Source organism: Gorilla gorilla, chromosome 14 (genome assembly GCF_029281585.2).
Source record: "Gorilla gorilla gorilla isolate KB3781 chromosome 14, NHGRI_mGorGor1-v2.1_pri, whole genome shotgun sequence".
In the NCBI taxonomy this organism is placed as follows: domain Eukaryota; kingdom Metazoa; phylum Chordata; class Mammalia; order Primates; family Hominidae; genus Gorilla; species Gorilla gorilla.
In genome coordinates, this window is record NC_073238.2 from 112,049,027 (window position 1) to 112,070,181 (window position 21,155).

The 21,155-nt window shown below is 39.8% G+C and overlaps 1 protein-coding gene across 8 annotated transcripts in view; it reads left to right on the forward strand.

The window, feature by feature from the left end:
• Positions 1-21,155, forward strand: part of MBNL2 (muscleblind like splicing regulator 2) — a 173,751-nt gene that overhangs the window by 103,343 nt on the left and 49,253 nt on the right. For all 8 annotated transcript variants that reach the window (XM_031001270.3, XM_031001266.3, XM_031001265.3 and 5 more), the window contains exons 3-4: positions 8,756-8,920; positions 19,365-19,565. In XM_031001270.3, coding sequence (XP_030857130.1) covers positions 8,756-8,920; positions 19,365-19,565 — 366 coding nt within the window. The remainder of the gene's footprint in view (positions 1-8,755; positions 8,921-19,364; positions 19,566-21,155) is intronic.

The following is a 21,155-nucleotide window of genomic DNA, read 5'->3' on the forward strand; positions in this document are numbered from 1 at the left end:
GTCAGGGGCCAGTGCCAGTGGTGCTTGAAAGAAGAGGGCAGTTGCATTGGCCTAATAAGGAATGAGTCACAAATCTATTCCCAAAGCACCTGTGATGGCCTGAAGGTTTTTCCCAGCCCTCAGGTGATAACAAGCTATCCTAAATGCAAATCTAGAGATGAGAACACTCAGATTTGCAACTCCCTTGAAGAAAGGTAAAAGCACTATCATTAGAGAAGAGCTCTGCCCCATAGTCCAGGTGATGCAGTGGAATGATGCTCTACACCTATTTGTATGGGTTTTTGGAAAGAAAATGCAAACTGATTTGGTCCACTTACCTATGTAACTTCATTCCCACTTTTCTTTATCCTCTCCTAAACCCATAGCAATTGGTGGTGGTGGGTAAAATTGGAGGTAGTAGTGACTGTCTACCACTATTTGTGTTTTTCCCTCATTTATCCACCAGGCTACACTGCCAAATATTCCTTATATCATTCTAGGCATTTCTTCCATATAATGGAAGCAACAGAGAAAAAGAACACACCAGAGAAGAAATGTAAATGCACCATTTTTATCTGTCATTAATAAGTACAAAATGTTGTGCTATTCACCAAAAATTATTTGCATATCTAGACTGTTAAGGATAAATTGTAATATATGTTGAACCAAATAATAAACAGAAAGAGCTTATTAGAGGCTTATGCATAATGTTGATGATACTGGTAATTATTCATGTTGATAGACATTCTGGTTATCATTTATTTATAATGATCCCCTGAATCTAAAGTTACTTTCTAATTCTGAAGCCGTTATGTGGTTGCATTTTATTTGCTATATTAGGTAGTTGGAACTAATAATACAAGGAGCTCATGTGGTTCAATTAGTTTATTTAAATTCAAAAGAAGCCCAAAAGCCTAATCTGTCACTTGCCTTAGAGTAGAGCTATTTCAGTCTCATAGTTAATGTCATAAATTAAGCCTTGATGTAAATAACCATTTTATTCCCCTGCACTTTTACTTGCCCATATCCTTCTGGAAATGTACTGGGAGGAAGAAGAGGAGGTTCAGGCCAAATGTTAGACTCAGCCTTGGCCTATGTGACTGAGACCTGTATAAATGGAATAATAAGACTCAGCTCACCCACTCTAACCACAGCCTTTATTGCTTCCCCACTTTCAAAGACCTTGAGAGGTTTTGAAACTATGGGGAAACTGAGGCTGGGAACATCTGATACACCCAGTCAGCTTAGTCACCTAGTAAATATCTGTTGAACAACTTACGTGGCACAAGGACGAAAACAGAGGTCTGTTTGATCGAATTTTTCACTTCCAAGCTGTGTACACTGTGGGTACTTAATAAATCCTCCTAGACTTAATTGATTTTGACTTAATTCACCACTTCTGCTGAATCTCCTCAAACCTCATCACGTAGACGTCTCATAATTCTCAGAACATACCTGGACCATTGCCAACATGCATCCCTGGTGTCACTTTTTTACTGTAACTGTTGTTTCATGTGGCTTTCCCCTTTTACTAGATTAGGAGCATTCAAGGAGAAAATAGATCTGGAAAAAATATAGATAACAATTTACATTTCTTCCTGAGCAACTCCTGCTCTAACAACTGTCAGAAGGAGTTGAGATATAGGAACAGGATCACCCCTATTTGACAGATGAGAAAATTGAGGCACAGACTATTATACGTTATTTGTATAAAAAAAAAAAAAAGGTTCATATAACCATTTTGGAATGAAGCCACAGCCGGAATTTTGGGATTTTCCAACCACAATACATAGCTGCTTTACACTCTAGATAAGTCATGCCATGTTGATTAGCCCTGGCAAGTTTCAGCAGGGGAGATATCAAAGAAAAACAGATCTGAGGCTGTTTGAAGAGATAAATGACCAAAGTTGGCACTGACAGAATGAGAATAGCAAAGGTTTAAAGAGCTTGGTAGACAGGCCAGAGAGGAGCACAGTGATAAGGAAATGGAGCAGGTATTAGAGAAGTTGTTTTCAAAACCATATATTTTTACCTACTATGAAAAGAAAGTGTCAATAGTAATAGTGATGATGATGATGATTATGATGATGATGAAGCTTAGGGAATGCCTACTATGTGCCAGGAACTGTTAAAACACTTTGTATGCGTTAACTCTTAATCCTTATTGAAAGTCTATGAGGTAGAAACTATTCTTAGCCCCATTTCACAGATATGGCAACTGGAAGCCACAAGGTCCCACTTGCCCAAGATGCCCAAGAACAGCAACGCTGCATTTTAAATCTAGTTAGTCCAGTTCTGAGACGGTTTCCTTAACCCTTTTTTTTTTTTTTTTTTTACACTGCTTCTCCAGGAGAGGTTGCAAGACAAAACAGGCTTCTGAAATGTAACTCCAGAGCAAGAGCCTTTGTCTTGACCTCGGGATTTCACCAAGCTGGCCTCAGCCATGTGGAATGCGAGGAATTTCAGAGGCTCTTCCGTGATTTTCCCTGGCCACCTTTGGGGTCTAAAGCAGGCTCCCGGACTCAAAGTGTCCCTGAAGGCTGCGTCTAAAGCACATGCCATCTGCCCTTAAACCTTAGGGCCAGCACTTGCCGTTCCGTGGCCTGGCCTGCTTGCCTGAAAATATCATCATGCACCTACAGCAGCAAGTGCTGCCAAGGTGGCACTGAAAGAGGCAAAATTCAGAAAATCAGGTTGGGATTCCAGCCCTTCGCTAGAATCGTTTTCCCGAAGAAAAGTTTTGCTGGAGTCTGTCGGTCAATGACTCAGCCCATGTAAAGACACAGTTCAAATTATTCCAACGGAATACAAATGGCTGGGGCCTGTTAACTGAATTGTAGATCATAGAAATCCATTGCTTTTCCCATGAAAAACTAATGGGATGCAGTTGTCTGACAGCTATTCCTATGGGCAAAAACTATTGTTAATGGGAGAGTCTTTAATAGTCTTCTAATTAATGTTTTCTTTTTTGTGCCCATATTTTAATTGATTTTTTTTCAATTAGGAGCATACTAGAAAAAGATTCCAAAAATTACTTGTTTTAAAATAAGCCATTAGGAAATCTCATCCTTCAATTATGCTTTTTCTTTCTCACAGCAACCTGATTCTGAAGTCTTTTCTTAGCCGAAGTTGCATTTATTCTATCCCATGCCATGTAATTTAATGGCTATGTAATTCCAATAGCACCAATCTGTTGTTCTGTCAAGTACATATTACAGTTATTTAGCATCTTCCTTCCTCCTGTCGAGAATCAACATGAGTATTCTGTATTAGAATCTTTCATGGTTGCTGATTTTAATAAAATTAATTCAGCTTGAGGTTCGAACTTGATTCTAGCCATCATCCCTAATCTAAATATTCCTGGAGTACAGATTATTCTTGGAAGTAGAAACTGCACAAATCCAATGTCGACTCCATCAGAATTCTGTTATTGTTTTTAAAGAGGTGGTCTCCAAACAATATAAACTATAATAAAATTAGAAATATGAAATATAATAATCAGGGTGCGATTTAAATGTAGCATAAAGCATAAATCTGATCTTGTTATTCTCCTGCTTAAAAACTTTCAACAGCAGGAACTTCATACTCCTTAGCGGGTCTCCCATTGTCTGGCTTCTGCCTCCTACTTCCTGCTTCACCTCTTCTCACTCCTCATACTCCTCCCCACACCCCTTCTCTGCACTGGCCTTAGAGAGCTGCGTGCCTGCCCCTAGATGGGACATTCTCCTGGCACACGCTGCTCCTCTAAAGAACATTCAACACCCACAACACACACACACACTAGGCACACAACACACACACAATACACATACAACATGCACACACACCCCATACACATATACAACACACATACCATATACATAACACACACATACACATATAGCACACACACAACACAAACACACACAGCACACACACAACACAAACACACAACAGCCAATACACACACACAATATACACACACATAATACACACACAATACACATACAACATACACACCTACCCCATGCAGGCTTACAACACACATACCATATACATAACACACACATACACATACAGCACACACAACACAAACACACACAACACACAATACACACATATGCAGCACACAAACAACATACACAACACACACAATACACACATGCATACGCACCACACACCTTGTTTACACACAATATACCTACCCTATACACACACACAGAACACACATCCACACACAACACACATGTAGCATGAACACATACCCCATACACACATACAACACATACACCATACATACTACACACACAGCACACACACAACAGAAACACACAATACATACAATACATACAACATACATGCATATACATGCAACACACACACACACACTTTGACCACCACTCACTCCCTTGCCAAGTTCCTACTCATTTTTCAGGTCTCAGTTTAAATGTCACTTCTCCAGAGATCTCCTCTGACCCCTGGTCTCAATTCTGACCCTCTCCCACCATTCCTTCTCAGCATTCTTCTCTAGAATATGTATCACAACTTGTAACAAGACATATTTTGTTAACATCTGTCTTCCCCACAAGACTGCAAGCTTCATGAAGGGAGACACCATGTCTTGATTTTCCTCACCTTTGTTTAACTAGCACTAAGCACAATGCCTGGCACATAGTAGAATCTCAAGAAATATTTGTTGAATGAAAGAATGAATGAGATCGTAGCCTGGAAGTATATGACCACCTGCTGGTTCCATACCTGGCATGTCCCACGTGGGATGAGCAAAGGCCCTGAGGGCTTATGTGACCCATGAGCTGGTCCCTGGTGTGAGCCCACCTTACTGGCCCTAGCTGAGGCTCCTAGCTCCCAGTTCCTGGGAGGCTCTTCACAAGCACTCTGCAATGGCGCTCTCCATCCCCATCTGTCTCCACCCCACAGAAGCTGCACCAGTCCCTGCCACTAGGCACTGGACCCTCCCTCCCTTATCTCTCCAGAAATAGTGTGTTACCAAGAACTAAAAGAGAGGAAGAGTTAAAACAAAACAAAGCAAAAAACAAATCCTAGCTGCCACAAGGAAGATTTTTCCCAGACATTTTTGTCTTTATTTCTTGGAATAAAATCAGAAGACACTATTTTTGACACCTCTGTTTTGTTTCACAATGATACACAAAGACGCTTTACGCTTCTGCACACTGCCCTGTACCATTTGGCTATGATAAGTTGCTTTGATAACCAACAGCTTTTGTACACTGATGTATATCCTGGCAAATCTTATGCCTTAACAAAAACTTCCTTACAAATTGTTCACTGTGTCAAATAGCTTGTTTTATTTTGACAATAGCTTATCCATTAGGATTTTACAATCCTATAGGATCCATTACTAAAATTCTGTTACCTAGAGTCTCCGAGGGTTTGAATTAGTGTGCCTCAGACATCCATGGTGCATAATTCTTCAAAATATTAATACTAGATTGTACTAGGGTTCAGGGCTGTCTCTTAAAATGTGGACACTTACACAAATACCCTATAGAGTTGAAAATAATTTTAAACATAAAATATTTGAATAAGTACAATTAAGTAGCTTTTAACATGTTTGGTGTGAAAGTTTATTCTGTGGAAGAATCAAAGAGCCAGTCAAAATACTACTAAATGTATGATTCTGTACTTACCGAAAATGAAATATCATATAGAAACATTTATCTTTCTTTTGATAATAACATTTACTCAGTGCTTACTATGTGCTAGGCATTTTTCTAAGCCTTATGCATGTGTTAACTCATTTAATCACACAACAGTCCTGAGAAGAAGATACAATAATTATTTCATTGAACGGATGAAGAAAAAAGTCAAGTAATTGCTCAAAGTCATGCAGCTAAGAAAAGGTCGAGCCAAGTTATGAGACCAGAATCTGTGAGCTTGATTACTCCTCCATCCTCCTACCAACGGATAGGTCCGTGCAAATAATTGTTTCCCATTCCCAAATCCCTATATATACATATCTTATTATATTTAAAATTTTGTTATGCATCCTATTATTATACGAAAGATCATCGTAGATTTTTATCCTCCCTGGATTTTAACTATTGCTAATGAATAGCTTGGCAGTGTGATGTAATTGAGTCAGGTAGGTCTGGATTTAAAATCTAGTTCTACCACTTACCAGTTATATATGGCCTTGGGAAAGTTTCTTTATCTTCTCAGCCCATCTGCTATTTTGTAAAAATAGGGATCATTATTGCTGTTATAGGGAGAAAATGAGATGACCATATATAAATTGCTTGGCATGTAGGTGATCAATAACATTCTTTACTCCAAGTATGTAAGTAAGGACACTAGGAAATTACAGCAATTCTCACAAAAAAGAAGGTTTAATTGATAAACTACTAATTGAATGTTGTAAAATACTTTCTATTAGCTGAAATAGCTTATATGGTTCCCTACAAGTCCCAGTTTTATCAAGAGATAAGAGCATTTATAAGAAAATTGTATTTTTCCAGCCAAATTGAAATGTGTGTGTGCAGCCACAAAGCATTACATTAAAAAACTAGTGATCAAATTGACAATTATATGAGTGAATACAGTATAATAGCCATACTGGTAGAAATGTGGACATTTCATTAATTCCATCCTCATTTTGTGGAATTCTGCTTTCCCAAGTCTCTCCATTAGACCCATCTGTGCACCTTGAATACATGAGCCTTTCTGGGTGTCAGCTTCCAAGAGCAGTGTTTGTGGCTAAAGAGAGTTTGGAATGAGGTTAGAGAAACCTGGGGTGGCTTATCCTCTAAACAAGAAATGCATTCTGTATAACCCTCCTCCACCCCAGCTGATGGGCTGTGGCTATGTTTTGATCCTCATGGATACTTCACGTCACAAATGATAGAATTGTATTTGGCCACCTGATATAAAGGCAGCCAATTCAAAGACTTTGCACACATGAACTTTGTAGGAGCTGGCTCAATCTGAATGCTCTCTTGGAGATTTGATTTTAACAAACAAAGAGACAAGCAATTGTCAAGGAAGAAAAGGAAATAAAGTAAGAGATGCCTGAAGCAAGTTGACAGGGCTGGAGGTACCCTGGCAAGTCATAAAGCAAAGAGATTTAGGATTAAAAATTTTAAAAAGATTCAGTTTGCAAGAGAAGCAGATGAAGAGAGAAAAGAGAGATTCCTATACTACTTTGATTTAGATTAGTGTCCACTTCACCTCTGTCTTTACAATAGACTTTCCAATATTTTCCCTGGAATGTCCATGTATACATAGGAAGCTGAATGAAACATCAACAATATGAACTTGAGACTAAGGAGACATGTTGGCATTACCCATTGTTATAGACTCTTATTAACAGCAAGCAAGCACCTATTCCCTTTGGTGTCCTTGGCACCTGCCTGGTTATCCTCCCCAAAGAGGGTGATGCAACTATTAACGCTGCTAACAGTAGATCCTCAGGACAGCATTTGTTGATTAGCACAGATGCCCGGGACTGAACACAGGGCCCATGTCTGCCCTTCTCCATGGTGGTGGGGGAAGATTCAAACTCCAGAGAGGAAGTCTGAGCTGCCAAAAGTGCGGATGAAATTAGTGGGAAGCAGAGTGAGAACTCCAGATGTTTAGAATTAGGATGACTATAAACAAATTCATTTCCCCAGATCCCCCAAGCTTGCTTTTTAAAATTATTTTTATATCTGGTAAACAAATCAATACTCTCTTTTCTTGGCTGCAAATGGACTAATTCTTTAGGGAAGTATGATACTCAAACTGGTTCACAGTTTGCTCTTCTTTCTCCAGAAATTGTATAACTCACACATCAATGTAATTCTTTCAATTGGTAGTTTTGAAAACTTGGGGATTAAGTATAAACACCGCCATATGCAATTACCCTTCCAGACTGGTTTTATGTACCCTGTCACCTAATTATTATTTTCCTTTGTTTTACCAGCTTTGGCATCCAAATATTACTTTAGCCATAAACACTCTTCACTATGTCACATCATGACATCAGATTTGATACTCCTGTCATGGGAGGAACTCCTGTCATGAGGGCAAGGCAGGTATATAGAGTGACAGCTTTTGTGTAGCAAAGTAATCACTTGCAGATGATTATCTGAGCTCAAGCCTGAGAATTTCATCTATGTGTATATCACCAAGAAATGTCCACCCCTGCACACTATTGCCTCTTCATCCACAAGCTGAAAGAAAGAATGTCTTCAGCTAATCTGGAACACACATTTAAAATTCTTATTACTCTCTACTCCACAAATTTATTACATAATTATTCATATTTGGACATCACTCTAGCATGTACAAACAAGCGTATAGCAAGTTCAAAGACTCCTTCTGATAGCCCACAATAGATATGCCCTTCTGATTACCTTCTGTACTGTGTAGGGGAAGGACCTTTCCTTTCTCTCAGCAGCCACACTTCTTTAGAATCTTTTGTCAGGGTTTAGAATCTGAAAGGAAGAAAGGAAAGAAAGAAAGAAGGAAGGAAGGAAGGAAGGAAGGAAGGAAGGAAGGGAGGGAGGGAAAGAAAGAGAGAGAGAGAGGGAGGGAGGGAGGGAGGGAAAAATCCTCAGGAAGCTTCTCTACTTAACATGTTCTTAAGATTAGCAACCTTGATAATCATGTAATGTTTGATTCACTTTTCCCCAACAAACACATGAGCATGCGCGCGCACACCCACACACACACACACACAGGATCCTTGCTTTTGTGTATAAGAAGTGATTGTTCAGTGGTTGACTTTGGAGTTGCAAGCTACTTAAAATAGTCCTAAAACCAACACTTGTTTTTACAGGGCCGTTGTTCGAGAGAGAACTGCAAGTATCTTCACCCTCCGACACACTTAAAAACTCAACTAGAAATTAATGGAAGGAACAATTTGATTCAGCAAAAAACTGCAGCAGCAATGCTTGCCCAGCAGATGCAATTTATGTTTCCAGGAACACCACTTCATCCAGTGGTGAGTACATCTTTATTCGGTGATGAGTTGGATGGTTACAGTGTTGGTATGGATGATGCCACGTTGACCTAGGGTGGCCTCTCTCCACTTTGTCACTTTGGTTACAATTAAAGCAAATAGCTTTAAAGCTCAATAGATGAAGGAAAATAGGCTTTTAAAAAAATTAATAGAAAAATATTTGTGGAAATAGGAGGCAAAGACAATTTCTAATCAATATCTGGGAAATCTGTATCACTCCAACTCTTTTCACCAGTAACTCTCTATCTCAGCCATCTTAGAACGGAAATAGTTTTAACATGTTCATTTACAGTGTGAATTAATAATCTATGTATCAATGAGTTTGTGATGCCTAAAAATATTTTGAGCCATGTAGTTCTATGGCACCATTTAAAGGATGAGGAAATTGAGAAACCAGAGAAGTTCAATGATTTTCCCCAATGTCATGCAGCTAATAAATCTTGGAGCTTGGACTTAACTCAGACATGTTAGCAGAGCGCTTTCTGCAGTGTGTTCCAGGAAGATCCTAGTAACAGCCCCCAAAGAAGGATGTCAAATGCAGCAACACCAAGGGAGACCCTACCTGAGTCACTTAGGTCTCAACCTGCCTTTCAGAGGCCTGCAAAAGCTGTGACAGTTCTGACCATTGTCACAAGACCAAATGCCAGAGGGACTTAGCATATGAATATGTATTGCACAAGATTTTTTTCCCTGATTTCACCCTGTCTGAAAGTACTTCCTTAAAGGTCTGGAAATTGTTTTAGGAATGATGTCCTTGGGGAAAAGGAGTGCATTTAATTTTAGTAGGTTTCATTTACATTTGTGAATTATTTGTCAGAAACAAGCTCTTTTTTTTTTTTTTAAAGAAAGGCAGTGAGTGAAATGTGTTTGTTTCTAAAAAGTATGTGCACAAAAGGCTTTTGTATAAAAATCCCTTTATTGTAGGAAAAGTCTGCATGACTGAAACCTGCTAAATTAGGAGGGATGGCTACCAGCAAATTTGATTTTCTTGTTGTGTTCCCTGTGAGATGGGGTGTGGAGGGCAGGGCCTGCCCAAAGGAGAGTAGAGAATTCCGGCAGGTCGTCAGCCATTCTGCTTGTCTCCAGGCTTCTGTACAGAGTAGCCAGGAACCAGCTCTGCCCAGAGTAAAAGAAATGCCAGGTGCAGAGGGCTCCAAGATAAATAAGATACAGTGTTTTGGGGATAGACAGACACAAGAAAAGGGCAAAGTAAGATTCAAGCACAGGAAATGACGAGACTGGACAAGGAAAGCCTGCCTGGAGGAAGTCTCAAATAAGCCTCTTGTAAAGGGTGAGTAAGAATTCACCCAGATTAAGGACTAGACGCAGATAGAGTTCTGAATATATTTAATCCCCAAAATAGGCATTTAAGTGGTTCTGTTTAAACTACACACATGTATAATTTATGGTTCTCTCTTTATTGATGCTCACATATAAACTATTTTATTAAATTACCTAAATGCTAAAATAATTTAGTTATACATATTAAATAATGTCTATAGCAATAAATTTAGAGCCAGCAAAGTCAACATAATACCACCACATTATGTGTCTCACTTATTTGACTCATACACATCCTATCTATTTAGAATTAATAAAGACTGACCCTGGTACTCACTGGTGGCAGTGTTAACAAGAGAATCCCATCCCTGCTGTTAACTATTAGTTGAACTTTTTTTGAAAGTTATGTTTATTATTGTCTCAAATATCAATTAGAAGCTCATAATCACCATTTCTCTATGAAAAATGAATATTACACTTAAATATTTTAATAGAGGTTTTTAAATCACTGGAAGTATTAGAATAAAAACTGTGACATGTTTAAAAATTACCAACTCTACAAACAAATTAATTCAGTCTCAGGAATGAATTAGTGACCTAGTAGAGTATACGTGGCTGAATAATGGCTCTCAGAGGTACCTGGAACCTATAAATGTCACCTTATAAGGAATCAGGGGCTTGACAGATGGGATTAAATTAAGAATCTTGAGATGGGGAGACCCTCCTGGATTGAATGCAGTTGCAAGCGTCCTTATAAGAGACGCTCATATAAGAGAGAGGGAGAGTTAGCACCGACAGAAGAGGAGCAAGGCAATATGACCACAGAGGCAGATTGGATTGATGTGGCCACAGCAGAGGAATGCCAGCAACCACCAGAAGATGGAAGAGTCAAGAAATGGATTCTCCCCTAGAGCCTCTGGAGGGAGAGCAGTCCTACCAACACCTTGATTTTGGCCCAGTGAAACCGATTTGGAACTTCTGGCCTCCAGGACTATAAAGGGATAAATGTGTGTTATTCTAAGCCAACGGGTTTATAGTAATTTATAGCTGTTTACAGCAGTTACCGGAAACTAATAGATGCAAAAACTGCATAAGACAAGTCAATTGATAGAAAGAGTCAAGTATCATTCCATTTTAGGTCTCATAAACTAAACTTCTTTACAGTACTGTGGATATTTCTTCATTCCCTCCTTCTTCTGTCCACTCCTGAACCCATTCCCCTGCAGTCTCTCACCAGTGTCCTCCATATTACCAAACCAACGGTCACTTTTTGCCTTTATTGTTGCTGTGGTCTGAATGTTTGTGTCCCACCAAAATTCACGTTGAGTCCTAACCTCTAAGGGCCTATGGGAGGCGACTAGATCCTGAGGGTGGAGCCCTCATGAATGGAATCAGTGCCCTTATAAGAAAAGACATGGGAGAGACCCCTCACCCTCCTGCCATGTGCGGACACAGCAAGAAGGCACTGTCTATGAACCAGGGAGCTGGTCCTCATCAGACATCAAATCTGCGGGCACCTTGATTTGGGGTGTTCCAGCTTCCAAAACTGTGAGAAATTCAATTCTGTTGTTTGTAAGCCACCCAGCTTATGATGTTTTATTATAAGCAGCCAGAATGGACTAAGACAATTTCTTCTTCCTCTCAGTGGTGCTCACGTCATGTGATGAATCTCTCCTTTGTTAAACACTCCTTCCTCCGTCTCCTTTGCCCACCATGTTCCTCTTCCGTATGTTGAGGTTCCAAGAGCTTGATATTTCTTTCCATCTGCCCTCTCCCTTGTGGTCTCATCCATTCCTGTGTCTGTCAATCATCTATAGACTGAGGACCCCCAAAAGTATGCATCCAGCCCAACCTCTCCTCTGAGCCCCAGGCTCACATATCCACCTTTCTACTGGCCTCACCTTTAAATTTCTTAAAGGAACTTGACCCGTTCAAAATCAAATTCTTCCCATTTTAATAAATGGTACTATCAACTGGCAATCGAAAACCAAAACCTAGCAGACTCTTTCCTGAAATCACTGGAAGTATTAGAATAAAAACTGTGACATGTTTAAAAATTATCAACTCTAGAAACCAATTAATTCAGTCTCAGAAATGAATCAGTGACCTAGTAGAGTATAGGTGGCTCACTGACATCCAGTTCATCAGCAAGTCCTGTCATATCTGCCCTGAACCCCATCCACTCCCCTGTTTCTCAGCTCCCTCATCTGAGCCACCATCAACCTTTTATCAAAATATCATAAAAGCATTTACTTCCTAATCTATCAATATCCACTCCTGCTTTACTCCATTATATCCCACAGACAACAACCAGAGGAATCTTTTTAAAACATAAATAGCATCCTGTCACTCCCTTATGTGCCCCTCCATGCTTTTCCATCTTACTGGGACAAAGCCGAAACTCTAACCTTGATCATGACCTATGGCTTCTGTGATCTGGTCACGACCCTGCCTACATTGCTGGGTGAACACACACAGCTCGTGCGTGTCCCAGCCTCTGCCTCTGCTGGCCTGTCCATGTCTTAGTGCTTTTCACACATTAACTCACCTCATTCATAAGGACTCCAGGTCCACCCCTGTAACCCACATGCAACCCCCAGCATTCTCTACCAGCGAGCCCTCCTCCTTCTTTGCTTATCCATACAAATGAACTGTAATTTTGTTTGTTTTCTTCTTTCTCATTAGGGCTTCAGTTCAATCAATGTACACAGTGTTCTGGCACCATGTCTGCACCAATAAATATTTATTAAGGGAATGAAAATTCAAGCCTTTCTCTCCCCTTACAACCCTTCTGTCTCAAATTCACAGTGTTTGAAAAGTCCCCTTCATTTATTCCTCCTAGCAGCTTTTCTCTCCCCAATTCCTGATAGGATAGGACAGGAATTCTTCCTTCCTTCCCTTCCCAGAGCGCTCACAGCCTTCATATGTGCACTCAAGATAAAGAAGCAAGTGTGAGCGACCTTTAGGAGGATGGAGATGGAAGAACCACGAGGGACAAGACTTGCATGAGTCTTGTGCCCTCCGGAGCTGCTTCTGGCAGTAGAGGGAGGAGGCTTAGGAGACGCCGTGTGTCAGCCTTTTAGCGTGAGTGCCAGGCACCTACCCTTTAAAGCAGACACGTTCTAAACGAGTGGGACGACGGCATTCTCGCCTACTGACTGCACTTTTGAGCCATGAAATACCTCGGGCCACTTGGCCATTACCCTTGGCTAAGCCCCCTTGCTGCTACAAAATAGCAAAGAATGTGCATGTTTGCGTGAGAGTGTGTTGAGTACGTATGAATGTGTAGTTAGTGTATATGTGCAAGTGTGTATATGTGTGCATGCAGGTGTGTAGTGAGTGTATATATGTGTGCTAGTGTGCTGTGAGTGCATATGTGTTGTCTGTAGTGTATTTGTGTTGCATGTGTATTGTGAGTGTACGTGTGTTGTGTGTAGTGAATGTATTATGTGTGGTGTATGACTGTGTTGTGAGTATATGTGAGTGTACGTGTTTTTTGTGTGCATGAGTGTCCTGTGTGTGTAGTGTGTTATGAGTGTGTGAGAGTACGAGTGTGTTGTGTGTAGTGTGTGTTGAGTGCTGTGTGTGTATAGTGTGTTATAGTGTGAGTGTAAGTGTACATGAGGATATTGTATATGAACATATGTGAATGTGAGTGTATGAGTGTACATGAGTGTGTTTTGTGTGAGTGTATGATCATATGAGTGTGTTGTGTGAGTGTACATGAGTGTTGTGTTGGTGTGTATGAGTACACGAATGTGTGTTGGTGTTGTGAGTGTACATGTGTTGTTTGTGTATAGTGTGAGTTTACATCAGTGCGTTGGTGTACTGCATGTGTGTGTGTACGTGAGTGTATTGTGAGTGTATATTAGTGTGTTGTCAGTGTATATACTGTGAGTGTACGAGTGTATTGTGTATGTGTGTAGTGTATGTGTGTACATGTGTGGTGTGTGTATTGTGAGTGTACATTAGTTTTGTGTGTACATGTGTTGTGTGTGTACATGAGTGTGTTATTTTATGTGAGTGTACAGTGTGTGAGTGTACAAGTGTGTGTGTTGAGTGTACGAGTGTTGGGTGTGAATGTGTGTGTTGTGAGTGTATGTATGTGAGTGTATGTGTGTGTTGTGTGAGTGTATGCAAGTGTATGTGACTGCTGTGTGTATAGTGTATGTGCATGTACGACTGTGTTGTGTATGGGACTGTTTACATGAGTGTGTTTGAGTGTACATGTATTGTGTGTAATGAGTATATGTGAGTGTACATAAGTGTGTATGTGTGTTGTGAGAGTGTATGTGGGTGTGAGTGTACATGAGTGTGTTTTGTGTTGTGAGTGTACATGAGTGTTTTGTGAGTGTGTGGGAGGCGTAGGTGTGTTGTGAGTGTATGTGATGTGTGTGTTGTGAGTGTATGAGTACACGAGTGTTGTATGTGTTTGTGTACGAGCGTTTGTGTGTGTGTGTGTATGTGGGTGTGTTGTGTTAGTGTTGTGTGAGTAGAAGTGTTTGTGTGTGTTGTGTGTCTATGTTTTGAGTATGTGAGTATACATGGGTGTGTGTGAGTATATGTGTATCTGAGTGTATAGTGTGTATATGTGACTATACATGAGTGTGGTATGTGTTTCAAGCATGCAAGTGTTGTGTATAGTGAATGTACATGAGTGTGTTGTGTGTGGTGTGGGTGTGTTTTGAGTGTGTGAGTGTATATGAGTGTGGTGTATGTGGGTGTGTTGTGAGTGTGAGTGTACATGAGTGTGTTGAGTGTATGAACGTTGTGTGAGAGTACAAGTGTTTGTGTGTGTGTGTTGTGTTTTGAGTATGTGAGTATACATGAGTGTGTTGAGTATATGTGTATCTGAGTGTATATGTGTATATGTGAGTGTACCTGAGTGTGTTGTGTGTTTCGAGTACATGAGTTTTGTGAGTGTGTACTGAGTATATGTGTATCTGAGTGTATATGTGTATATGTGAGTGTACCTGAGTGTGTTGTGTGTTTCGAGTACATGAGTTTTGTGAGTGTGTACTGAGTGTACATGAGTGTGTTGTGTGTGTGGTGGGTGTGGGTGTTTTGTGTGTGAGTATACATGAGTGTGTTGTGTATGTGTGTTGTGAGTGTATGTGTATGTATGAAAGCGTGTTGTGTGTTGTGTATGAGTGTGTGTTGTGTGTATGTGTTGTGTATATGAGTGTCTCATGTGTGAGTGTATGGGAGTGTGTTGTGAAAGTATATGAGTATGCGTTGTGTATATGAGTGTGTTGTGTGTGTGAATACGTGTGTTGAGTGTATGGGAGTGTGTTGTGAATGTGTATGAGTATGTGTTGTGTATATGAGTGTGTTGTGTGTGAGTGTACGTGTGTTGTGAGTGTATGGGAGTGTGTTGTGAATGTGTACGAGTGTGTATGTGTTGTGTATATGAGTGTGTTGTGTGTGTGAGTGTGTGTGGGTGTGTTTGTCATCTTTGAACCTGGACCTGATGTCCTGGGAGGGAAAGCAGGGCATGGAAGACCGCGGAGAGGAACACGGGAAGGTGGAGTAGAGAACAGGGGCAGGAAATCGCAAGACCAGCATTTCAGAAGCGATTTTCTTCAAGAAGGCTTCCCGCGAATCTTGTCCTCTGGCCTTTTTAGCTGTGGCTTTGAGCTGAGAGATGACGTGGACCAAATGGATCCTGTCTCAGACAGCCTGGCAACAGCACTTCTGCAGAAACGGCAGGGCTAATTCTCCCAAGCTGTAGTTGGTGCGCTTCCAGGAACAGAATCATTGGAAGGTGCTGCCCTTCTCTTTTCTCAGCCGCCAGCTGAGAACCAAACTCAGACACCGGGATCCGTTGTTGGCCGAGATTCTACCTCGGGAGTTTAATTTGAATTCAGGATCTGAGAACTACTTTTCCAAGGCAGCAGGCCCCACACCTCACACCTCCTGTCTGTAGAAGGCCCAGGCTGGCTGTGGGTCGTGTTCCTGTGCAACTCTCCACCAAACGCTCTCTGCATTCTCTCCAGAAACATACGGGCAACTGATTTGTGGGGGGGGAGGTTGTTTTTCCTCTTTTGTTTTAAGAAATAACCAACAAAATCTAGTAATCGCAGAAGAGTGGACATGGCCTCAGACTAGGAGCCAGGAGTCCCGGGTGTTCTGCCTTGACTTTGCCTTGCAGCATTGACCTTGGGTTATCCATTTAGTGTCTCTCCTCTAAATTGTTTTCACCTGGAAGGCTGAGCAATTCTTGCTGCCGCACTTGCTTCTCATGGATTTGAGAAGATTAAAGAAGACAAGTGTGAGAATGCCTTGAGAACTACCAGAACCTTTCACAGATGTAAAGCATTATTATCCACAATAATATTAACACGGAGTGAGCCTCTCTGCAAATCACCGTAACTGTATTTTTTAACTAATCAACTTTAATGAAAAACATGCTACATCAAAAAGGAACATATCCAACTGCGTCTGTCTTCGTAAGGCCTATGAACTTGCAACTTTCAGTTTCACGTGACAGAAAATATTTTTTTAGTCCACATTTCAAAAGGAAAGGGAAATTTGCTGCTATATTTTTACTCACTTTTATACCCTTACTATACTGCTATGCTCATTACATCCCTGTTGCAGAACTGTTAGATAATTTGAGGCCAAAAACCTTGATCAACATTGATTTTTACAGTATTAATGAGAGCTGCTTTTTACTGAGTTCTGACCATGGGAAATGGGAGTGCAATAGCACCTTGTTCTGCCCAACCCTTTCAGCTAAGTAGTTTCACTTACTCATTGCAGATAAGAAAATTAAAGCCCAGGGAGGTTAATTTCCTCCCCAGGTTAATGAGTAGTAAGTGTCAGAGTGCTAGATTTGAATTCAGGTCTCTCTGAGTCTAAAATCTATGGTTTTACTTTAAAATATTACTATTTCTCTGTGAACTGTGTTATTGCCATCATCAATAAAACATACTGGAACATTCATTTTAGACTATGAAATCAGATGAACAAGTAACATATATTTTTGAAGACAAAAGTTACCTAATTGGAATAGATTTGTCGATATCCAAAATGGTTTTGGGAAATGAGTTTTGAGGTTCTCAATCCTATCGACAAAGCAAAGTACAACCCGTATTTATGGTACCACACTAACCCTAGCTTCAAATGATCTAGCTTCAAATGATCTGTGGGCTGGCAGGGTTGAGAATTTGCTTCCAGAGAAAATAAAAATGGAAGTATGGGGGAGGGCTCTTTTATCTAAATGTTTACGTTGATAGTCTCTGGGTTAAATTACACATTTAGTGCAAGTTTTTTAATACTATTTTCACTCCTCACATATGACAATGCTCCCCAAATTTGAATTTCTAAAATTCAAGTATCAAGGTCTCAGCCTAGATCTACTGGGTCAGAATTTAATCTCTATTTGTAAAATCTCCCCCAGGCATTTCTGACAGAGCTAGTCCACTGAATCACTGATGTGCTGTGATTTATGACCTTTCAGAATTGATTCTTTTTAAAAATCCTAACATTACATAGTCCTTAGACCATTTAAATCGCTTGGCTTTTTCTCCAGTAGTACTAAATTATAAAAGCTACAGTTACTGAAAATCATAACTTTCTATAATTATGACTCAGTGAGTAACATACACATATAAACATTTGTTGACAGTAGAGGAAGAAAAAAATTCTAACTGCCATCTATTTCCCACATTCAGACCTCATGTTGCAACTTTCTCCCAAAGTGGATTTTACGTCTGAGCCATAGAGATCTAACAGCTCCTTGTGGGAGTACTGAGCCAGGACCCCTCTAAGATCATTAGAACCACCCCTTCTAGCCACTTTGAAAATAGGCTTTCCTGCCTGTCTGATAACTGCCTGCACAAACTATCAATAATTTACTCTTTTCTATAATGACTTTTCATAAGAGATATTTTTCTGTTACTGCTATAAAGAAAAAGTATGTTTATTAAACATAGGTTATCATTTTTCCCATATGTTAAACAATCCATCCAGGGTCATAAATAGACAAGAAGAATGTCACCCACAATGTAGAAACAGAGAACAAGCATGACACAGCATAGTTCAATGTTAAAAGTGTGACAAGCAACAGTAAAGTTCAGTGTTAAAAAATTGCATTAATATGTAATTGCAAATACATTGCAAATTGAAATCAAGTAGGTTAAAAATCATCTATAATTAACAACCAACCAAACAAACGAAAAGAAGCATTCAGGTCCAATTTGGTGTACAATTTATTCTAAGAAAAATCGTTAGCATTTTAAATTACTTAACAAGGTTTGTTCTCTTAAATGTACATTATTTCCTTTCTAAAAGGCAGAATTATTTACATATTATTAGGTGGAGCTTTTAAAAATAATCATCACCTCAACCCACTAGCATATTTCTTCTTATTCCTAGGTGAGGAATATAGGGACAGAGAACAAATTTAATAAGGTTCTGTATGCTCTTGTCACTGCTGTGTTGATTTTGTGACCTAGGAAACCAAACCAACTTTTAATGGCCAATCACAATATTGTTTGATTAAAAAGCTCTTCCAGAAAACCTTTCAGGAAGGGAAGACTGACTGGATCTAGATGTAGTTGAACTAGAGCAAAAAATCGTAGGTTTATTTGAAAACTACATTTGAATTTTGGGAATATACATGCTAGTGATGGAATACGGAAACATACTGGTAAGTCTGGGCAAAATAAAATTCCAAGTAACCCCACTGTTTGAGAATGCATAGACTTGGCCAACTTGAAAATCAGGCTGTAATCAAAGGGTTTTGTGACTCCTCTCCCTTTGAGAAACATGTAGAATAAATCAAAGATTATTAGTCAATATTGTATAGCTTTTACTACCTTAGTGTTATAACATTTAATAGTTTGGAATGTTGAGTAATTAGAGTTGAAATTATTTTCTTTTGTTGAGAACACTTTCATAGGGACAAAAGCTTAATCTAGTTCCTGTAACTAGAGGTTTTTTATGATGTTCTCTCATATTTCTGTATGGTTTGGGGAAGAGAGGGTCTACATGGATGTCATTTTTATTATAGGTCAGCATTGAGCTATACAATTAACACAGAGTATATGATGAATACATTTTGCTCAAATGACATTTGCTGGTAATTTTTTAAAGTTTTATTCTAAATAACTCTTTCTCCTGTGTTGTCTTCCTTTAACAGCCCACTTTCCCTGTAGGTCCCGCGATAGGGACAAATACGGCTATTAGCTTTGCTCCTTACCTAGCACCTGTAACCCCTGGAGTTGGGTTAGTCCCAACGGAAATTCTGCCCACCACACCTGTTATTGTTCCCGGAAGTCCACCGGTCACTGTCCCGGGCTCAACTGCAACTCAGAAACTTCTCAGGACTGACAAACTGGAGGTACTTCAATTCTACTTGTGTTTTGAGATGCATTTGTGGTAGAAATATACTTCTGTATAAGCGATTGCTTGTAAGATATTAATTCAGTCTTGCAAAACAGCCATGTAAACACACACACACAAACTCTCACCTAAAACCCATGTATTCATAACTCTATGGTTTGAAGTTAAGGCCAAGTATAAAGGAAATTAGTCTATGGAAAAGACTAGTTTTAACACAAAAATCAGCTGCATGGAATATGCGTTTAAGGGAAAAATATTAAACAATCAATGGAACAGTGACTCAATCATGATGCAGCCCATAGAGATGGCTCCAGGTCCTGAAGGCCTCCTCATGTCAAGGTCTAATCCTTGCAAGACCCTGGAAAGTTCTGGAAACTGGTGGGTCAGGAGCCCAGCAACCAGGGCAGCCGAGGACACTCAGGGACACTGGTGGGGGTAAGTGGGACTACAACTATTTACCAATTGGTATGATCATATTTCAATGTCTCAAGAACAAGCATGGCTGCTCTAGTGTGTTCTGGCATATTAGTTCTGATTGTGTTGTTGCTAAACAGGGGAAATTGGAGGATGAGTAAATTTAGTTTTTTGTTTTGTTTTGTTTTGAGACGTAGTTTCGCTCTTGTTGCCCAGGCTGGAGTGCAATGGTGCAATCTTGGCTCACCACAACCTCCTCTGCCTGGGTTCAAGTGATTCTCCTGCCTCAGCCTCCCAAGTAGCTGGGATTATAGGCATGCGCCACCACGCCTGGGCAATTTTGTATTTTTAGTAGAGACAGGGTTTCTCCATGTTGGTCAGGCTGGTCTCGAACTCCCAACCTCAGGTGATCCGCCAGCCTCGGCCTCCCAAAGTGCTGAGATTACAGGCGTGAGCCACTGCCGTAAATTTAGTTATTAATTGAGATATTTTCTTTAACCTCAATTGTTCTATAACATTCAAGAAAACAAGTTCCTATATATAAAAAACATCATTCTTAAGTTATGAATCAAACCAAACCTCCTGTACTTTGTTGGGTAAAATTTCTCTTTAATCAGAGCTGTAGAACTCATCTATGTATCTTACTGTTATATCCCTGTGATATTCACTACAGCATTTCATAAGGGTGTATAAAGATTCTTATAGATTTTTCAGAGAGCTCCTTTAATTCCATTACTGATCAAAGGTGTTAGGTGATGCATCTGGTTAGGACGTACACAGTGCTTTCTGTTAGTGGGATTATTAGAGAATGTTCTTTCAATGTGCATTTGTTTAAATATTAACCCAATAAACCTTGAAGGCAATAAAATGTGGCTGCCTAATAACCTGTGCAAGTTTTAAAACTCAGAATTTCAAACTGCAAATATTTTAGAAGATATTTATTTTTTCACTTAGTTTCAATCTGGATGCCCAGATGAAGAGAATGTAAACTCTAATTGTTACTATTTTGAAAAGATCCAGCCTACCCTTGTCAATTACTGAATAGACCTTTCACAGGACTGGAAAAGTGTTTTGGGCTCCACCTGCTGGACCCACGGAGCTTTTGTGTTCAGTATGTGACTGTATTTTAGAAAACAAATTAAATCAGTGGAATTGGGAACAAATTGTCCTTCCC